Source organism: Mustela putorius, unplaced genomic scaffold, assembly GCF_011764305.1.
Source record: "Mustela putorius furo isolate JIRA1106 unplaced genomic scaffold, ASM1176430v1.1 tig00003932_pilon_pilon_pilon:0A:0A, whole genome shotgun sequence".
Classification (NCBI taxonomy): domain Eukaryota; kingdom Metazoa; phylum Chordata; class Mammalia; order Carnivora; family Mustelidae; genus Mustela; species Mustela putorius.
The window spans coordinates 6,049,933-6,071,083 of NW_025422077.1; the positions used below are offsets into that span (position 1 = coordinate 6,049,933).

A 21,151-nucleotide genomic window follows, 5' to 3' on the forward strand; every position below is an offset into this window, starting at 1 on the left:
GCCTTTGTCTCGAGGCACAGGAATTTCAAAGCTGGGGTATCTCCTTGTCCCGACTCCCTGATGTGGTCTTCGGAGCTGTGGAAGGAAAGAGGCATCAGGTTCCATTTCTTGGATTCGATCTCTGAACAGTATGTCCCGCCTGTGACCATCTATCCCTGGGCTCCGTGTTCACAGCGAGGGGAGGTAGGAAAGGTCCACCAGGTCTCTGCTTCCCTGAACTCGTTTTCTGAGGTGTTGGAACAGGAGAATACAGGCACGGCTTCAGACCGCTGCCCTTTCTGGTAGAATAGAACAAAGCGCTGGTCCAGATTCGCCCCCAACAGCAAAGACCTGTGACTGAGCTACAGCTTGGCAGCAAAGAAATGTAAACAGGCGTCAGTCACCTCCCCGGCCGGTGCAGGTCTCACCCCTGCTCCCTGAGATCCGCTCAGCACTCGAGACAGAAATCATGAGAATTAATACTTTTCTCCCCAGTGCCTGATTTGTGCAGATTTCTTACTGATGCTATTGCTGCTGAACTCGAAAGAAATTACGGCTTGTCTCTGAGATAATTGTTAAAATGCCTAAACCTTAGACTCGTTTCTAGAATAGGCCAATGTAAGTTCTCTAGATAGTCGTGTGACAAATCCCAGTCTTGCTATTAGGGTCCCTAGTCAGCCCACCATTCGAAGTTTCGATCGGGCTCTGCTCTGCTGTTTTCACTGTTGTGCGCGGCCTTTGCCGGGAACGAGGAGCAAGGAAGGATTCGCGCCCACATTTTGCCGTGAGAGGGTTAGTCATTTTGGTCTCCTTCACTGAAGCGGCCGATGAGATGTTGTACCACATTAGCTCTGTGGGAAAGAGGTATTGCCCTAACAGATGGCGAGATGAAGGGGAGTTTTGCGGGGCGGCGGGGAGTGCTGGCTGTTGAACTATGGACGGAAATTGGAACCTAAGGAACTCCAGTGGCTGCAAGAGAACATTGTCCCTCTGCATCAGGGGGACAGTGGGGAGCAAGGCAGGCTGGGTAAGTCCCCTTCAGAGACATCCTTGCTTTGTTACAAGCCTGACACCAGATGATGTGGGTTCACTAAGTACCCCCCAGCGTACGCTTGTCCTGGGGTGGCCCCGGAAAGATGAGGAAGGGCCAGTCTTAAGTCGGACTTAACTTGAACATTCATCCCCTTCAGAGGTCCCAGAATGCCCTCAGACCAACATCTCCTGTTGCCTCAACCGTCTCAGAGCAGGTCGACTTCGGGCTGGAGAAACCAGTCGGTATAAAGTGTCCGTGTTTAGCTTCACTCTTCTGTGGGCGAAGAGAGGAAGGGTTCAGGAGCGGCATGGCCAGCACTACATGAGTACATACATCAGCTTGGCTCCTGTCTGAGAAAGATCAACGAACTCAGGCCCAGGCTGAATCCACTGCTTCTCTTCTCCGGTGTACTTGCTTCTCCAGAGGCCCACTCTCATTACGCAGATTTTTCTCAAAAGCAGGAGATAATTTGTAAAGACATGACATTTTCCCATTTTATGGGAAAACACGGAAGACAACAGATAATCTTGTCATGGAGTTTTAAAGAAGGTTTTCGAGACTGGCGCCCTGTCTGCACCGGAATGAGTTTGCAGTATGAAGAGTGTGTTGACATTGTGTTGGCAACAGTGTGACTCAGGCGATCTTTCTCTCAGTTGAGGAACCACGGAGGGGCAGGGAAGTATAGCACAGTGGTGTTCCAGAAGATTAATCTGCTATTCGTGAACATGAGGAGGGACAAGAAGATGCATGTTTATATCCAGGGCGGCTGTGGGAAAGGGGATGGAGGTATCTGAGAGGTGGCGAAGGGAAAATGCAGAGTGGGAACCTCTCTCTACAAGGGGGAGAGAGGACATTTCACGTCAGGACGAATCCAGCATTTCAACTGACAGGGGCCGAGGCTCTGACTCTCTGGGGCATTGGTCCATAATCCCGCTGCTTAGGAAACTTAAAAAGAGATTTAAAAATATACCACAAAGGCTGAAACAGCAAGTCTAGGCAAAATGCAATCAAAATTAAAGACGAACAAATAGATAAACATCAAATAAGGGCATCCCATCAGCAAGAGAGCAGAAGGTCACGAAAAGCCTGAGGGAGTCTGTCTTTTTCTGGGGAGACTTCTTTGTGAAGAGGGTCAATCGGGAGCTAAAAGAATGTGCTGTGTTATGAATTTGAAGCCATGAGGCCGAGACCAGAGGATTGGAATGGAGAGCATGAGGTTGATGTTCTATTCAAACTCCCTAGAGCCTACTGCATTGTAAATTCGAACGGCTAATAAAAGAAAGCTCCGTCTCAGATACACAAGCGGGGCCCGGCTGGTTCACCACCAAGGCCAAGCAGCATTAACTCGAGCCACAGCGTTGCACGGGAGCAGAGACTCTGTCCCGAGGCATGTATGTGAGGGGAAGGCCGCCTTTAGTACGGAGGTTCCGAGCCTTCTGGAGGACAGGTGGCCATCGGCTGGTGCATCGCTCCTCCTCTCTTGCCATAGGTAAAGGTAAAGGATTCGCATTTCCGAAAGTCAGCGTTGACTCCTTCTCTTCTCTCAGCCCCTTCTCCAGAGTCTCCTGGTGATGTTAAGATCTCTCCTCCATCTTATTTTCGTTTCTCCTGACATGGGTGCTAATCTGCGGGAAAACTTTTCAGTGATCCACGCTGAAATGAAAAGCATAAATGAAAAAAAAAAAAGAAGAAGAAAGAAAGACAAAGAAAAACATAAACGATGTGGAGAATTTTTTTCACCAAGCTTCACTTCCTCCTTTTAAACAATGGTTTCTCTCCCCCAGAGTTAGGTCCTTTCTGCCTGTCGTTTATTTCAGTGGCCTCTTCTTTATGAAAGGATGGATAACAGGTGTTGCTTCTTTAGATAAAAATGCTCTGTTGGTCCCTGATTTTTTTTTTTTTTCTGGCAAGTCTGGGAAGCGCTTGCCGCCGGACCTGGGCAGGTGAGGTCCTTCGACCGGAGCACCCGTCCTGACCTGCCTCGTGCAAGCACCCCAGCCTGCCTGCACCTTCCTGTCGACCCGGCCCTTGCTCTGAAGGCACAAATTCAGGACTCTCGGGGCCCAACCAGGAAGCTGGGCCCCTGAGATCCCGGCTTAACCCTGTGTCATTCTGAGTGTCCCACCTACAACAGTTACTTGCGTTTGTATTTTCCGAAGAACCAACGGCTAATAGGTTAGAATCTGGACGTGTAGAATCCCGTGGTTTGTCCCCATGTGCTCAGCATCATGGGATTCGAGATGCCTGCCCAGCAGGACAGGGGGTCGGGCAGGAGAGCCGACTGAGAAAGCAGAGGCCAAGGTTGGGGAAATGCTTTCTGCGGCAAGAAGGTGACCTTCCCACTTCGATGAGAATGGAGCTAGAAAATTCTACGTCAACCAGGGTCAGAAAGGGCAAGGGGAGGGATGGCAGCAAGAAGGGATCAGCCAAGTGTTTGCAGGCGGCACCTTCTATAGAAAGCAGCTGCCTCTGTGATTTACACAAGGATCATGGCCCTGGCGTCCGGCACATGCAAGCCCCGTTATGGCCTAGTCATCGGATGCCATGAGAGCCTGATCCAGGCCCCCGAGTGCAGCATGTTTTCGCGTTTCCGTCTGTAAAATGGGAAGGGGGGTGGGGGAGAACGCGGTGCGGGACTGCCTTTTCCGGAGGAGCATTCGAAAGTAGGCTGATTTCTTCAAGACACGATAGCCTGGGAGGAATGTAAAGAGACGCCAGCTTTACGTCCAGGTGAAGACTGAGCCTTAAGCTGGTTTTGTCAATAATTCTGCGTACACAAAGCTACGCCTTGTTTGTTTCTCCAAGAGCAGTAATTTCTTTTAAAAAGCAATGACAGCAATAAGCCACGTTGGATTTCTTTCATTGATGTCTTCATCGGCTGGGGGCATTTGGGCTGGTGGGGAGGGGAAGGAGGCTGCTTTTTTTTTTAATTTCAGCTCTGCCTTTTATGGGCCCAAACCATGATTACACTTAATGGTGCATTTCCTTTCTCTTTGCTTCTCCCTCGCTTGCTTGTTCTTTCCTGAGTGCCCGCGCGGGCCGTTGGCTAAGCACCAGGGCAAATTGTCAGATCCGGTCAGACCCTCCGTCTGACTGATGCTGTCCCCCCGGAATTAATGGGATCACCTCCTGACCGGACCCCGAGCAGACATCGTCTCTCTCCTCCTCCTCCTCCTTCCTTCCTGGCTCTACCATGGCACTGCCCTTGCTCAGTCTTCTCTACCTTCATTATCTAGAATCTTGTCCGTCAGTATGAACCACAGTTTCCAAAACCACTCTTTTTACCCTCTAAAAACCCTCTCCTTTTCTTGCAAAATGTAATTTAAATTCTTTTTTCTACCCCTTAATTCCCTGCTACCCCGTATTTACACCGATCATTGGGAGCCTCCCCACCTTTTTCCCCTCCGCTGGGAACTTCTTTTGCTAAGAAGACCCTTTCTCTACCATTCTGCATCTGGGCTTATTGTAAGTAAGAGATCGTGCAAGATCTCATTTCGTTTAGACCTTTTCTTAATGAAGCAGCCTTGGGACCAAGCTGAAATCTGGGCTTACTACACGTACTGCTGTCCCAAGGAAGTGCCTTGTGTTCCGTCTGGAATTTGCTATCTTTTTTTTTTTTTTCTTTTTTTCTTCAAACCACACCATCGTTTCTGAAATTTTCTCTGGTGCTGCCACAAATAGAAAAGTCACCCAAAAATCCATTCTTTACTAAAATGTTATGTCTATGATGCATAGGACAGCTTTTTATTAAAAGATATCCTGGCGTTTAATTATATGTTCCCTCTTCTAAATGCTAAAAAAAGTAAGCATATAATTGAAAAGCAACTAATCATTAAATGTCAGGAAATAGTACATTGCATTTCAGTAAACATAATAAATCATCATTCAAGACCTCGTTCTTTCGTACAACGTCAGGCCGGACAAGAGAATCTCCCTCCCCCCAGCACCCCCCCACCTGGCAACATTTGGGTCCCATTCTACCATTATAACGTTTGTCAACACTGAGGCATAAGAAAATCTGTAATGGCTTTATTGTGTGTGTTTGTTGACGATGTCACAAGATACGACAAGGATATTCTTACATAGTGCATACGAGGTGTACGTACCATTTTACAAAATTCCATATAGTCCTAGGACACCGCGCTGGAGGGCGTAAGTTAGTAAAACTTTAAAAACTGATATAACAGCGAATTAAATCTACTTCGTAAAAAAATATGGCAAAGACTAAGGGATTTAATATCAGTAAACATGTTCCCTTTGAAACAGCAAATGAGACATGCAGGAGGACTTTGGTCGCACTTCAGAGAAGTTGCGGAGACGGTGAGCTCTTCTGTTTACTCTTGCTCTCGCCGGTGAGGTTTTTCTGTGTTAAACAGGCTTTTGATGACTTCAAAGCGCGTTTGAAGCCCTCACTCTGCATGGCTCATGCACAAAGGCAAATATTCTTCCAAATTTCCACGGCTAATATTGCCGCCCCTGACATCATACGTCAGAAGAGCTCTTTAACACCCAGTCGATGCCTCTTTTATGTAGCTATGACAGCGAAGGTCGCCTGACGAATGTGACGTTTCCAACCGGAGTGGTCACGAACCTGCACGGGGACATGGACAAGGCTATCACAGTGGACATCGAGTCGTCCAGCCGTGAAGAGGATGTCAGTATCACTTCGAATCTGTCCTCCATCGACTCCTTCTACACCATGGTTCAAGGTAAACCCGAAAGATGATTGGGAACAGATAACCTTAAATGCCACTAGCACCCCCCATAGAATGCGGTGACCCCATTTTCTAAGATGAGCCAGAAAAGGGAAGGTGAAGACATAAGCCTCTAGAGATATTGATGAAACAGTCCCGGGTCTATCGGTAGTGTTCATTTCGTGATACCTACATATCTCAGATCTCCTAACGCATACTGTCGCTTCCAAAAGCAACTTGGTTGCAGCTCTTCACATGCGTCATCAGACCCTTTCTGAGTCATCCGCTGCAATTTGGGGGAGTGGGTCCTCTTCATGGCCGCGGAAGCGCAGGCATTTGAGATAGAGCACATTCCGAGTCTGCACACGATGCTGCATTTCCATCCACGTGTGACGCGACCCCTGGAAATTTAATACTAAATTCTGCATGTATATTTATGTAATATCTGGACTTTCTTTTTTGTCGTCCTGTCCATAGATAGACGTGTATATCCAATATATTCATGATGGAACCCCCTGCCATATTCCTTTTTGACACAATCTTGGAAAAACCTGTTTACCATGACTGTTACAATTGTGATGTCATAGCTCCAAGAATAATTACCAAGTATGGGCTAAACTTCTTTGAACTTACTAGTTTTACCAATTCTCCCCACGAATCTCTGCAGTCATCTAAAATTATTATTACTTAAATTCCTATCTTCTCCAAATGGTCCAATATCACTCAAAAATTTCAAATCAAGGCAGTAGCTTATAATGCAAGAGGGTTTTTTTTTTAAGATTTTATTTATTTATTTGACAGAGATCACAAGTAGGCAGAGAGGCAGTCAGAGAGAGGAGGAAGCAGGCTCCCTGCCGAGCGGAGAGCCTGATACGGGGCTCCATCCCAGGACCTGAGATCATGACCTGAGTCAAAGGCAGAGGCTTTAACCCACTAAGCCACCCAGGCACCCCAGGAAGGGTTTTGTACAAAGTAGAAGATGGCTTGCTTTTTTAAAAATCAGTTTCAGGGGAATATCCTCTCATCTTTTTGGTATACAGTGTACGGATATGAAATCTTTGCAAAAGATGTTTAATAAACGTGGGAGAGATGGGTGTAGGAAGAGAAGTGGAGAAGGACTGTAAATTCCCCTGAATCCTGCCTTTACTACCCCGCCCATTCTGTTAACAGCACGAAAACACCAGAAATCAAAGCTGTTGACGTCTGTGATACGTTGTAAAAGGACATCACTCGGTACTTTTTGTTTCCCTGTATGCGGAGTTCGGTCAGCACTTCAGGAATGTCTGTACCTGCATGCCCCCACCGAGGGATTAATTCATAGTTGTAGCTTCTGTTTTCGGCTCCTTGTTTTTCAGATCAGTTAAGAAACAGCTACCAGATCGGTTACGACGGCTCGCTTAGAATCATCTACGCCAGCGGCCTGGATTCACACTACCAGACAGAGCCACACGTTCTGGCCGGCACAGCGAACCCGACGGTTGCCAAGCGGAACATGAGTCTTCCTGGCGAGAACGGGCAAAATTTGGTGGAGTGGAGGTTCCGGAAAGAGCAAGCCCAGGGGAAAGTCAACGTCTTTGGTCGGAAGCTTCGGGTAAGCCGGATGTCATGTCCCCAAGGGAGGGTGCCTAGCGCTCGTCCCTCGCCATTGTCATCCGCCCAGAGCCACACACAGGGCAGCAGATCCCCCTCCAGCATGACGTATAGCAACCGGCAGGCCAGTAGATGATTTGGAATAAAAGCTGACTATTGCAGCAAAGCTTTTTCTCAACATATCTGTGGTTAAAAATCAGTTCTTCCCTGAGACATCAGGCAGTTGCATGGAGCGCAATCCCAACTAGCCTGGACGTCAGTCCATGGTCGCCTTACTAATATTATCCTGATCATCATCTACTTCTCCTTTAGCCGCTCAGTAGGGAGGGATGGCTTTCTAATGTGGAGATGAGTGTAAATGAGGGTGAGCTTAAATATTGAAAGTTTTTCAGATCATTAAGAGATGGGTTGGCCATGGAAAGGTGGAGTCTTTCTCCTCAATATTTTTAGAGTATAGTTGGGACACTTGGAAGAATATCAGTGGCAGAACCTGTCACCTCCTTGCTATTGATTTATATTGTCTTTATGAGAAATGCAGTGATATTTCTGATTATGCTGGTGTCATTGATCTTTGCAAGATGTTCTCCACATTACCTTTTCGGGTGTTGTTTTTTTCTTTTTTCTTCCTCTCACATTGGGGGCCAAATATATCGAGAAAGCAAGCTGTGGTTTTTGACAGCTATTGGGTGGAGAACATAGATTAGGTACTAAAACACAAGTTCCATGAAACCACCTTCAGACCACTATAAACTGAACCTGATTCATTCTTTGTATTAGCAAACAGATTTCGGTTTATGAGATAAATGGAGACAAATATTCCTAAAATTACTTACCTTTGCCATTTAAAAACAAAGGACTGAAAATCAAGAGAGAGAGACTAAAACACAGAGCATATCATTAATATCCTTTCTCCTGCACCAAAAATGGCTGAATTATTATTTTAAGAGGCCAACATGATTTACCTTGACACTCCTTCAGGGTAAGAAACAGCTAATACATGCTGTCTCTGGCTATTTCCAAGAAACAAATAAAAGAATGAACGATCAGTGGGTCACATGCAGTCTGTCTCCAGCTTACAGGTTACATTCTGATTTCACTTCAAGTTCAAGGCAGGTGTTTGGGACTCTAAATGCATGACCTTCTGGCTCCAGCGCTATGTGCTCCCACCTCCCCCATCTCCCACGCTACGGGAGCCAGGGTGGCCTAGCTCCAAGCCGCCTGGTTCAGGAGTTGCGGCAGGCAGGAGCGAGGGGACGCTGGAGAGGGACTTGTTCCAAGAGAGAAGTGAGGAGAAAAAGCAAGAGAACCCTAGAGGGAAGATTAACAGTAGAGTTGAAGATAAAGTGACTGGAGAGAAAACCAGCTGCTAACTTGTTTCAGGTCCCTTTCCTAGGGTTGGTCTGTCATCCAAGTAAACTCTGGCTCCCTGTCTTTCCCTCTCTCGAGCCTAGGAATCAGGGGTGGCTGCCTCCACCTACGACTTCTTTCCAGGAACCCTGCTTCCTTGGGCCACTGCGAACTGGAAGCTAGTTCACGGGCTTTATCTTATCCAGCTCTCCCTATAATGGTCATGATACACGTGACACATGCCCATGCACACACGCACGCGCGCACACACACACACACAACCACACCTACCCTCGGACACAGGACTTCCTTCACCAAAAGATACAAAGATGCAGCTCACACTTGTGCTCCCTATCTCAGAAGACAGCACGGACTAGAATTCCAAAAATGGGGGTTCTAGATCAGGCTCCACTTTGGGCTAATAATAAACCTTATGGAAAAAAATCGTAACATCTCTGAAACCTCCTTTTCCTTATGTAGATCATGATGCTCTAGATAGGATACAAGTAATATAATATTGCCCTGATATCATAATGTTACGACATTATATCGGCCGTAGACATGGGCTTCATAGCGTACCCACATAATGGGTAAAATACCTGCCTGCTAGGCCCACGAATGTTGCAGAATCAAATGAGACAATGTGGAAGTACTTTACAAGTGAAAGGCATGATTACATATTCCCTAACTCGGAGAATCTCTACCACAGGACGTGCATTAGGCATTTACACCCGCCCAGGGGGGAGAGATAGGAAAAAGCCGTTTAGCACACTTGTTAGGAAAACACGGCAAGAGTAGGGGACACGCTTTGCCCGGAAACCGACCGCAGAATAGGCTGCCTTCTCTTCTTTGAGACAAGCTAGGTGTAAGCATGTCCTCTGTTTCTTTGTAACACGGCTTTTCTGGGCATTAAAAGAAATCAGGAAGAGTAGAGGAAATCCTATCTCGTGTCTCTGGTTCTCTGCCTGATTCAAAACGAAGCAGACACCTCACTTTGCGGGAAGAAGAAAAGATAAGAGCACCCGGGGACCAGCCTGGAGAGCCGCTCAGCTGCATCTCACCCCTTCCTGAAACAGAGAACATTCCCCCTCTTACCTTACATGATTTCCTAGCAGAGGCTGCTTTTCATTTTTAAGGTATTTGACTAAATTCAGCGAGGTGCGCGACACAGAGTGGGCGCTCAAATATTGATTCAGTGAGTGAAGGAGGAAAAGCTGGCTCTGTAATACGGCTTATCTCACTGCATCTCGATCCCAGCGAGAAGCGACATGAAGAACCCATCCTTGCAAATGTTTGACTGCTGGACACAAACCTAACTCTCCCTAGATGACGTAGCTCTAATAGGGCACCAGATACTGTAGTTTAAAAAGTTTCTGAAAGCAAAGTGTAGAGAAGGAAAATTAACAAGAGACGAGCAACGCGGAGAGCATTTTCTCCGAAATGTGCATTAAGGGGAAAGGGAAATACAGTCAGAAATCACAAGCAAATGAAATTGGGAGCGATGTGGGAAAACATTGCAAACTAAAGATTAGATGTTTCCAGAGCTTGCTTGTTTGTGGCTAAGTTTAAAAAAAAAAAAAAAAAAGACCCAGGCATAAAAATTGTTTGTCCATCTCTTACGTTTGTAAATATCCCTCGTTTATTGTCAGTGCTGGACTTTGGAACCAGCCTTTCCTCCATTACCAAAAAACAAAACAAAACAATTGCTATGGCATTCTAAAAAGTAAGATATATCTTCTAAACTTGCCCAGAATTCAGATGTTCAAAGGGGGAAAAAAAAATAGTGAATCACTTAAAAAAGAAACTCTCAAAATTTGGAAGTCAAAATTGTATTTAAAGGCATACGTGCAGGGGTGCCTGGGGGGCTCAGTCCGGTAAGCCTCTGCCTTCAGCTCAGGTCATGATCCCGGGTCCTGAGATCGAGTCCCTTGTAGGGCTCCCTGCTCGGCGGTGAGTCTGCTTCTCCCTTCGCCCCTCCTCCTGCTCATGCTCTCTCTCTCACACTCTGGCTCTCTCTCTCAAATAAATTAAAAAATAAAGTAAAATAAATAAAAGCATGCATGAATGTGAGAGCGTACTCGAATCTAATTCTGCCAGCCACGTTTGCCTGATGTGCTATTTGTCACTCGAAGTTGAGCGTCGCAGCCCAGAGTGGGACGGTACCATGTCAGCGCCGACACACAGAGAGACACGAAACAGTCTGCAGCCAGCTGATGTTCCAACAGGGACACGGGGGCGTCGTGACGTTGTCACCAAGCGTACTGGGTGATGAGCCAGCCCTTACCTCCCCCCATAACATTCCAGATACGGGAATATAATCCGATGGTGCTTGATGTCTTTAAACATAAAGATGTTGTTTAACATCTTTACACCTCAGTTTTTCAAGCATTCTGGGAGGAAGATGATCGCTGCCCCTGTTCCCAGACACTGTGATTTCCTCACAGTCATGCCGGACGTCATCTTAGAAATGGGGGATTTTCCGTGCTTGCTTTAAAGAAATGCTGTGTATCACTAAGGACTTGATGGTGATCTCCTCTCCAAACACAGCATTTCGACTCATTTTCGTATAGCTGAAGGTACAGTAATGATCTGATCTAAGGTTTTTCATCTTAGATGAACTATTCAATTTAAATTGATATTTTTTATATTAAAACTATTTATTAAAAGGCCACTGGGACACGGAACAATGCTGGTCCTTTATGACTGTCCAAAAAAAAGGGCGGGTGGAAACGTTGCCATAATTTCATTAAGGTACAGTTAAGTAGGACTGTGTCCTAGAATCGAAATGTCCCTTGAATTCTGCACTTTGTTTATAATACCAGAAGGAGAAAGTTTGGGCGAGTATGAGAAGAACAAAGGAAACACAAGATCTGTTAGTATCTTTGAAATTTTACATATTCAATAACAATGACTGGTGTCTGGAAACAGACTGGTTGAAACCTTGGCTCGTGTTGGGAATGCGGGGGAAACGCAGCCACGTGCTAATTCTTTCCTCATTGCTCCAGTCTGAGGGTGCAGGAAAGGCACTGCACCCGGCGTCTGTCTAGATGAAAAGAAAAACTGAAACTTGTATGCAGATGTTCCGTCTCTCGATGCTTCTAGATGCTTCCATATGGCGGCATGTTGGGTATGGTGGGGCGCACGGGGACTACCCTGTGATTGCCACCTGGATGCTTTGGGGTTGCGTAGCCATATCCACGAACCAGGGGAAGAGGGGGGCGGCAGGGTGCGGGCCGTGGGAAGAAGGGCCCCTGCTGCTCTTTGCCTAGCTCCTTTTAATACCCCACGGTCTTGCAGGCCTGCGTCCAGATCGCTCCTGCTCTAACCAGAGGCAGCACTGCAGAGCTCAAGGGTGGTTAAGGAATGCAGTAAAGAATTGAAATACAAATTAAAATGACACAAAGTAAAATGCAAACAGATGGGGCAGTCCTGTGGGCCACACGGTCCACAGACACTGCACAGGCAGTCAGACGTGGCTGGGCGAAGCCGGAAATCACCTACAGAAGGAAGAAAGGGGGGAAAACACTTCAGAGGTTGCCATGCCTTTTGTTGTGTTTTGTTTTGTTTTTTAAATCACAATCAGAGAAATACGTTCCGGAACTGTAGGAAACCATTTAGTGCAAAACCTCATTCTAAGGCATCAAAAGTTTTATGCCAAGATAAGGTGAAGAACCGGACGCAGCCAGCAGAGTACGGAGTTCATTTGCTCTCAAATCAAACCCTCCTACAGGCTTTAAAGCCAGTATTTGTAATATTAGCCGGCAGCTTCAAGGTCCGCAAAGCATTCTGCAAATGTAACCTTGTGCAGTGTCACGGAAGCCACAGGAGGCAGGGACCAACATGCGGGCATTTTCGTGCGGGAGAACGGAAGCCCGGACGGCCTTGAGCCCGCCAGACAGAATCCAGCCACATCACCGGCCCAGCCAGAAGGTTCTCATCTGAGCACCTCACAGATGGACAGACAGCCTCGGAGGGGCCAAAGCCCAAAGTCCTGCCACCTCTAGACCCTATCAGGGACGGAGATGGGGCTCCTCCCGCAGCCACACACGCCTTACACACCAGGTTCTGCTGCGGCAAGGAGCTGGGTCTGCACAGACGGAACCGGCACACGGAGATCTCCGGATTGCCTTTGGGGCTCCACCGTTTCTCCCCTTCTGGGACTCATCTGTCTGGGTGCTCTTCTGCCTCCAAAAGCAGTTCACCTAGTTCACTCCATGGACGACTTTTTGTGTTGTACCTTTACCTTTCCATACCTTTCCCCAGACGCTGGACATTACGATTTGCCCCTTGAACCGCCGACTGGAAAGTTCAAGGTCAAACAGTCTCTTTCCGTGGGGCTTGATTAATGTCAATGGTAAGATGACAGATTCATTTCATCTTGGAGTTTACATAAATATACAGGCTCATTGTGTACGCGCACACGTAGGTGTGGGTGTTGCTGTAGAAGCGGCGTGTGTGCCGACATGCGTGTGACCGATCAGCGGCAACTGTCCATTTTGAAAGTTCTAACGAAGACGTGGTTGTGTAAAATTCAGACGTTCTCATTTAATGTTTAACAGTCCAACGGGCAGGGCACATTTTTTTATGTCTGGGCTATCGCCATCCGAAAGCTGCTGTCTTGCTGCAGAAGATGCACTCTTAGGGGGTCCTCAGCACCCCGCAGACTGTTTTCTAAAGTAGAGTGTAACCGCGGCCACATTCCCACTGCAGTCACCAGTGCTGGCTTGTGCGTGCCTTGGATCCCGGGCAGCAACCGCCAAACGTGGTCGGAGATTCCGGACATGGCACAGAGCCACAGAGAGACCTGATTTAGCAACACGCCGCTAGATCTGTACACTGAGCACAAAGGTCGGACCCTGTAGATGGGGAGTGAAGCATCTGAGGTCACCACCAGTCGGCCAGATGTTATTAAAGGGAAAGGCATTCTAAAAACGTGTGACATTTTAGCACAGGGCCAAAAGCAATGATCGTGTTTGTAACCTCCTGCTATTTAGACGCATTAATAATTTACAGTAATGTGGGTTCCAGCTTCTACTTAACTGTTCCTCAAAGGGCTGGAGTCACATTTACTGTTTTTATTTAATATAGCCAAGATTAATCTACTGAGCCATTATTTTCCAGTGTCTTGTGGACGGAGGGGCTTTGAGTAATTTACGGAGATGCCATGTTGACCACCTCCATATCTTCCGAACGAACTTCAAAGCAAATACGTTTGGGTATTTTTCTTATCAGTTGCTTAAGTTTACAGCATCTAATTGAAAAGGTTTTGAACAAATGCCAGGCTGTCTTTCTGCCTAATGAAACCTTTTAAAGGAGCTGCTAATCTACTGCCTTGCACTTGTACCCAAGAAGTTGCTAAATTAATTTACTGACAAAGAGAATCAATCATCATAAATGGTGTTTAAACAATAGCGGGGACTCTGAAGAGTAATAAGGGGCTGGCATGGGGCTGGCAGGACTTACGTTCTCATCCTGTTTCTGTTCTAACAGGTTAATGGCAGGAACCTCCTTTCGGTTGACTTTGATCGAACAACAAAGACAGAGAAGATCTATGATGACCACCGTAAATTCCTGCTGAGGATTGCCTACGACACGTCAGGGCACCCGACTCTCTGGCTGCCCAGCAGCAAGCTGATGGCAGTCAATGTCACCTACTCGTCCACCGGCCAGATTGCAAGCGTCCAACGGGGCACGACTAGTGAAAAAGTCGACTATGATGGCCAGGGGAGGATCGTGTCTCGGGTCTTCGCGGACGGTAAAACGTGGAGCTACACATACTTGGACAAGGTATGGCCGCACGGTGAGAGTCAGAGGAGGGGAGCTATGACTGCTCTTTGTCAGTGACACCCAAGAGCCCCGCGGGGGAGGAGAACCGGGGTGGGGGGGCCTGCGACGGGCTCGGTTTATTATTCTGAGTATCAGTACGTGAGTCGCATTGGTACATCGGTGATGAATTTCTGCATTAGAGTAGTAGTTTCTCCTTAGTTAGGTTCTACTACTGGAGACCCTTTTAAGTGATTTATGCCACAAACAAACAAGCAGTAACGCTGTCCACCTGCCAAGATTCTGCGTCGACAACATTCACAAATTAGACCTTGAGCATGTAAGTCATTTGTAAATCATCTCCGAGCTGGCTCTTTCATTTGAGAAAGCCTCACGTTAGCACTGCTCGTGTGTCCATTCTGTGCTGTTGCCGGCAGTGCGTCAGCATAACCACAAAAAGCGTGTAGATCCTATCTATGCATTATTCCAAAAGAGGCTATTTTTCAGAAAGCCGCATCTCGGGCACTCTGTGTCATCTCTCCTCTCTTGTGCATATAAAAGGTGTAAGCCTCCCCAGGAAGGCTTTCCTCTGTCCTTAAGCACTAAACATGACACCAAAAAAGACCTAAACTTACCCACATGCAAAACCCTCAGTCACACTCTGAGAGGTTTGGGACAGTGACTGTGATGCAGAGGGATGAAAGCACAGTAAAGGGACAGGGAACAGGCCACCTCCCTGTAATTCCCTTCTGTAAAAAACAAAATCCACCAAAGAGCAAATTCGTGGAACGTTTCATTTGCCCTTGAGACAAACTTGAGTCCTAGGGAGGGTTCTGTTTTGAGTTCCAATGCCTGTTGCACCTGGGCCCATGAGGCACAGGGCAGCCCAAGTCACAAACGCAGTGGTCACTGCCTCCAGCCTTACGCACATCGGCCAGAGTGACCTGTCCCCCCGGACACTCAAGTCAGGGCCGCTGCTGTGCTCACCTCACGCCGTCTCGTTCTGCACAACTCTGCTCAGTCTGCACCCAACCCCACTGCCCGGCAGTCATTCCGTCTACCTCTAGACGGCCTCCACCCAGACTAGCCTTCCGGAGAACCAGTGTCAGGTTCACGGCTCCCCACAGATGCCTCCCAACTCGGGAACGCTTCCAGCTGGGTGCCTACTTGCCAGTCTCTTCTCTCAAAAACCTCGTCTGCTCATCTGCTCCCCTTCGAAGAGACTCCCCTTTGAGACAGTGGACCGCCCCCCCCAATGACAGTTTCCCTCCTCAGTAATCATCACTCTCCACAGTTACTCCAATGGTGATTTCTTGAGAGACCAAAGAGGAAGTCCCCCTGCACACATACCTTCCTGGGAGCCAGTCCTCATGCCTGGAAAACACGTCACCCTCCAACTTAACAAATTCGAGACAACTTCCTCCTGAAGAAGCGGGGAGTGGGTCCCCACTTCATCCTGAAACACTTTTCCCAAAGTAACTTAATTAAGCACATTACAGAGACATGTAACAGAAATACCCAGACCCTAAAAATTGATAGCGATCATGGAGAAATGTTTAAAAAGAGACAGAGAGCACGGCCCTGATAAGAGCCATTGACAGGAGAAGACACCATCAGTAACTGCGGTCACGTTCGTGTATTCAGTGGGGATCAGAAAAGCCAGCAAGTGCTTTCATCCTCTGTCTCAAATCCCTAAAATCCACCAAACCATTTCCATTTCCTTTTCCATTTCCTTGCTAGGATAGGCACCCTAAACCCAGACTTCTTCATAGCAGAAGTAGTAACATTTTACTAACTACCATCAGATGTGATTTTAAATGACTACACAACTAGCTACTAATTCCTGTGAATTCAGCAACCATCCAAGTCTTCCATGGCTCAGTGGAAACTATTAGGAACAGTTCTCAAGACATCTACTGCACAGCTAGCAGCCAAATACTGCCCTTAGATAGGCCCACAGAGGACACACTACAGAACTCGTCATGCAGGCTGCTTCCAAAGATGGTGGACAGTAGAGAGAAAGGGAACGTGCCTTGGACAAGGGATTATGTGTTTCTCTGGCAAAAGCAAAGCTAAGTCCCAGGAAGGATCCTAACACACCCATCGCCCCAGATTTGCCATCACTGCATTTGGTCTAATGGGGTTTGGGGCAAGTTTCCGCAGAGGAGAGCATCGCCCATGCTCTCCTGAGCTACATTATCCACGATTGAGCCTCAGGGTTGAGCTTCTCTCATGCAGCCCTAATAAATGATCATCTCATGTCTTTCTGCTATTCCTTGCAAAATAAGCAGAGCTCGTTTTAATTTATATATTTATTCACTGCGTTATTTAGCACCAAAGTGGAATGTAGCCCAGAAACCATTCCTGCACCAGCTAAGACATGAATCAGATTTGGTACTCGCTAAAGTTAATTTCAAAAATGTAGATTTTATTGTCATTCCAGATGACAGGTAAGAATTTGCAAACAAACCAACCAAGAAAACCATACCGGGATCCGTATTTCAATTAAGGGCCTTTACAGCTCTTGTTCACCATGTGATTTAGCGATGTTTGTTGACGTTGATGCTTTATATGCACATTATCCATTTTTTATTAATTTTAGGTCGCTTCTTCATAAAGTAATATTTTGAATGCTTTACACCTCCTCCCCCCCCCACACTGGAAATTAAAACATGATTTGAGTGGCTCTTCAGTCAAATGAGGGGGAAAAGCCACCTTCCTAAATAATTGCTGATGATGGGTAGGATTACTTTGCCCCTGTGCTGCTTTCTCCTTGAAACGTTGTCTTTAGAGCTGCTTTGTGCAGGCCTGTGTTGTGACTTAGCCCCAGCCATCGGCAGTCTGCTGCTTGGCTGTGGACACCTAGGAGAAGAATGGTACAGCCATGACAAGTGGCACCTTATGGATCTTGAGCCACTAACTGCAGAGCCCCTCACGATGAAGCATCCGAGCAAATCAGACCAGGGCTTGTTAACAACGTTTAAGGTCAAGGAGAGCCCCATTAAAATGAAAATCATTTTCTCGAGCTAAATGTTTCTGTGTGTTCGCGGTCACAGGATGTGCTTTTTGCTTACCCCCACCTCCACCGCACCTGCCCCTCCCCCACCGCAGGTCACAAATACTGAACAACTGTCTGTTGTGTCTTCGCAGTCCATGGTCCTCCTGCTTCACAGCCAGAGGCAGTACATCTTCGAATACGACATGTGGGACCGGCTGTCCGCCATCACCATGCCCAGTGTGGCTCGCCACACCATGCAGACCATGCGGTCCATCGGCTACTACCGCAACATCTACAACCCCCCTGAGAGCAACGCCTCGGTCATCACGGACTACAATGAGGAGGGGCTGCTTCTGCAGACGGCCTTCTTGGGAACCAGCCGCAGGGTCTTGTTCAAGTACCGGAGGCAGACCAGGCTCTCCGAGATCCTGTACGATAGCACGAGAGTCAGTTTTACCTACGATGAGACAGCAGGAGTCCTCAAAACCGTCAACCTCCAGAGCGATGGTTTTATTTGCACCATCAGGTACAGGCAAATTGGCCCCCTGATTGACAGGCAGATTTTCCGCTTTAGCGAGGACGGGATGGTCAATGCGAGGTTCGACTACAGCTATGATAACAGCTTTCGAGTGACCAGCATGCAGGGGGTCATCAATGAAACACCTCTGCCCATCGATCTCTATCAGTTTGATGACATTTCCGGCAAAGTTGAGCAGTTTGGAAAATTTGGAGTTATATATTATGATATTAACCAGATCATCTCCACGGCGGTGATGACATACACAAAACACTTTGACGCCCATGGCCGCATCAAGGAAATTCAGTACGAGATTTTCAGGTCACTCATGTACTGGATTACAATTCAGTATGATAACATGGGTCGGGTGACCAAAAGAGAAATCAAAATAGGGCCCTTTGCCAATACTACCAAATACGCTTACGAGTACGATGTTGACGGGCAGCTCCAGACTGTTTATCTAAATGAAAAGATCATGTGGCGCTACAACTATGACCTGAATGGAAACCTCCATTTGCTGAACCCGAGTAACAGTGCGCGTCTGACACCTCTTCGCTATGACTTGCGAGACAGGATCACTCGCCTCGGGGATGTTCAGTATCGGTTGGATGAGGATGGATTCCTGCGTCAGAGAGGCACAGAGATCTTTGAGTACAGCTCCAAGGGCCTTCTGACTCGAGTTTATAGTAAAGGCAGTGGCTGGACAGTGATCTATCGTTATGATGGCCTGGGAAGGCGCGTGTCTAGCAAAACCAGTCTGGGACAGCATCTGCAGTTTTTTTATGCTGACTTAACGTATCCCACAAGGATTACTCATGTCTACAACCACTCGAGTTCAGAAATCACTTCTCTCTATTATGATCTCCAAGGACATCTCTTTGCTATGGAAATCAGCAGTGGGGATGAATTCTACATTGCGTCAGATAACACAGGGACACCATTGGCTGTTTTCAGTAGCAATGGGCTTATGCTGAAACAGATTCAGTATACTGCATATGGAGAAATCTATTTCGACTCCAATATTGACTTTCAACTGGTAATTGGATTTCATGGTGGCTTATATGACCCACTCACAAAATTAATCCACTTTGGAGAAAGAGATTATGATATTTTGGCAGGACGATGGACAACGCCTGACATAGAAATCTGGAAGAGAATTGGGAAGGACCCAGCTCCTTTTAACCTCTACATGTTTAGGAATAACAACCCTGCAAGCAAAATCCATGATGTGAAAGATTACATCACAGGTAAGCATTTTTTTTTTCCTTTCCAAGTGCAGAATTCCTTTACTCCTTATATGAATACACACAATAACTAGAGTTGCTTTCTTTAGCCTTACACTTTACTCCTGCAAAATCAAATGCCTAGCCTTTTAAATGGGTTTATTTCTCTATGGAACCATAGAGAAACCAGAAAGGGAAACTGAGGCATCATTTGTTACTTCCTATTCTGTCTCCAATGCCCAAGGCCACAATTTTCTGAAATGATATGGAATCCAGTCCCTTAAGGAAGGGCGGTGACATGGGGCTGTGGAAAACAGGATGAACTCGGGAGCCCCCAAATTGGAATTCTGATCCCAACTCTCCTTTAAGTCATGTGGCTTTATGTTTAATGTTGGTTTTTCTTTTACAAGTGTGAGGTTTTTTTTTTTTTTTTAAGATTTTTTATTTATTTGACAGAGAGATCACAGGTAGGCAGAGAGGCAGGCAGAGAGAGAGGAGGAAGCAGGCTCCCCGCTGAGGAGAGAGCCCGATGCGGGGCTGAGTCACCCAGGCGCCCCCATGTGTGAGGTTCTAATGGAGGAACCATGAAACACAGCAGAGTGTGATTCACCATCTCATTCCTGGGATGTCTAACTCCCCTCCACTATCACCTCAGAGCAACAAAAGAAGAGTTTCTCCCACCACTTGCTTCGCCAGAGGGTCTTGTTTCTGTTTTCACTACCGTCTTCATACTATTTGGAGCACCAGTTTTTACTTGGTGGCACTACTAATAGACACGCTAATTTTTCCGCCAATAGGGGGTCATAAGACCTTTCCAAGTTTCAGGCGTGATCTGACTGAAACATCTCATCCCACTTCTGCCACCACCAAACTACCAGGATGAGAGACAAGGTCTTTGCAGGCACTGCTCTAATTCCCTTTGGTTCCTGACTTCTCCACTCACCCTGCACTCAATGGATTCGGAATCCTTCTGATCCCACCTTCCTTTCCTGACTTAGACTACCATGTGAACCTCTCTGCCATGTGTATGCTTCCTGGAAGAAGGTTCTATCCTGTTTTCTTTTTTTTGTTGTTTTAGTTTGGTTTGGGGTTTTGTGTTTTGTTTTGGCTTGTGTTAGATGCTCCTTCAGGCTGTCTCTTCTCTTGCTCAGTATTTGAGGCATACTGAGATGCCTGTTTTCTCAGTTCTTGGTATAGCTCTCAAAAGGCTTCCCCCTGTTCCTTTCACATCTGCTCTGTGCTTTCCCAGACTGCCAAAACTTGTCATAGCTCTCCTCCGTGTGAACCAGCTGACACTCGCCTCTTTCACAATCCTGGCTCAGCAACACCCTCATGGACTTCTCCTTCAGCTCTCTCAATACACGTCGGCATCCAAGTCCCATTATTTTGGCAATACTTTTCCATACCTAAGACCCTGTGATTTTTATGTATTCACTGTTACACAGACATTATTCATAGTAGGAACAACTTTGCCCCCAACACTACCATTCAGGGGAATTTCCTCCAAAACATAAGGCCCCTGTACTCTTAAATACACTCACACACACACACACACACACACACACACACACACACACAAGTAACACTCTCTACCCTACGTGATGAACTTGGGATTTTTCTCTCCCACCACCACCACCATCCCTCCTTTTAAAAGAGGGAGAATACCACTGGTTCTGTAGCCATATGATGTTTGGACAGAGGACCTGTCAGCCTGGTGATGAGGTGAGAGTTTGTGCCCTAGAGGAGGAAATGGGAAGCAAGTGGCTCTCCATCATTCTGACAAGCAGTTTACCACTGGTTATTTAAGAGGTGTTGACAGGGGCTGTGTGAAAGGCGGGAAAGCCCACAGCTCCTGAATCCATCCTCTCCTAGCAACATGGACTGCAGTGAATGCCATAGCAGCACTTTCTGGAAAACATCAAAAGAGAGATGGAACAGCATAAAATATATTAGGTGAAATGCAATTTCAAATTTTCCAGCAATGTGCTTAATATATAAAATAATCTA

At 46.8% G+C, this 21,151-nt stretch overlaps 1 protein-coding gene across 9 annotated transcripts in view; it reads left to right on the plus strand.

Annotated features, from left to right (window-relative positions):
- TENM3 (teneurin transmembrane protein 3) overlaps positions 1–21,151 on the plus strand; it is a 436,872-nt gene that overhangs the window by 409,032 nt on the left and 6,689 nt on the right. For all 9 annotated transcript variants that reach the window (XM_013058964.2, XM_045069405.1, XM_045069406.1 and 6 more), the window contains 4 exons: positions 5,546–5,721; positions 7,062–7,297; positions 14,134–14,430; positions 17,557–19,168. In XM_013058964.2, coding sequence (XP_012914418.1) covers positions 5,546–5,721; positions 7,062–7,297; positions 14,134–14,430; positions 17,557–19,168 — 2,321 coding nt within the window. The remainder of the gene's footprint in view (positions 1–5,545; positions 5,722–7,061; positions 7,298–14,133; positions 14,431–17,556; positions 19,169–21,151) is intronic.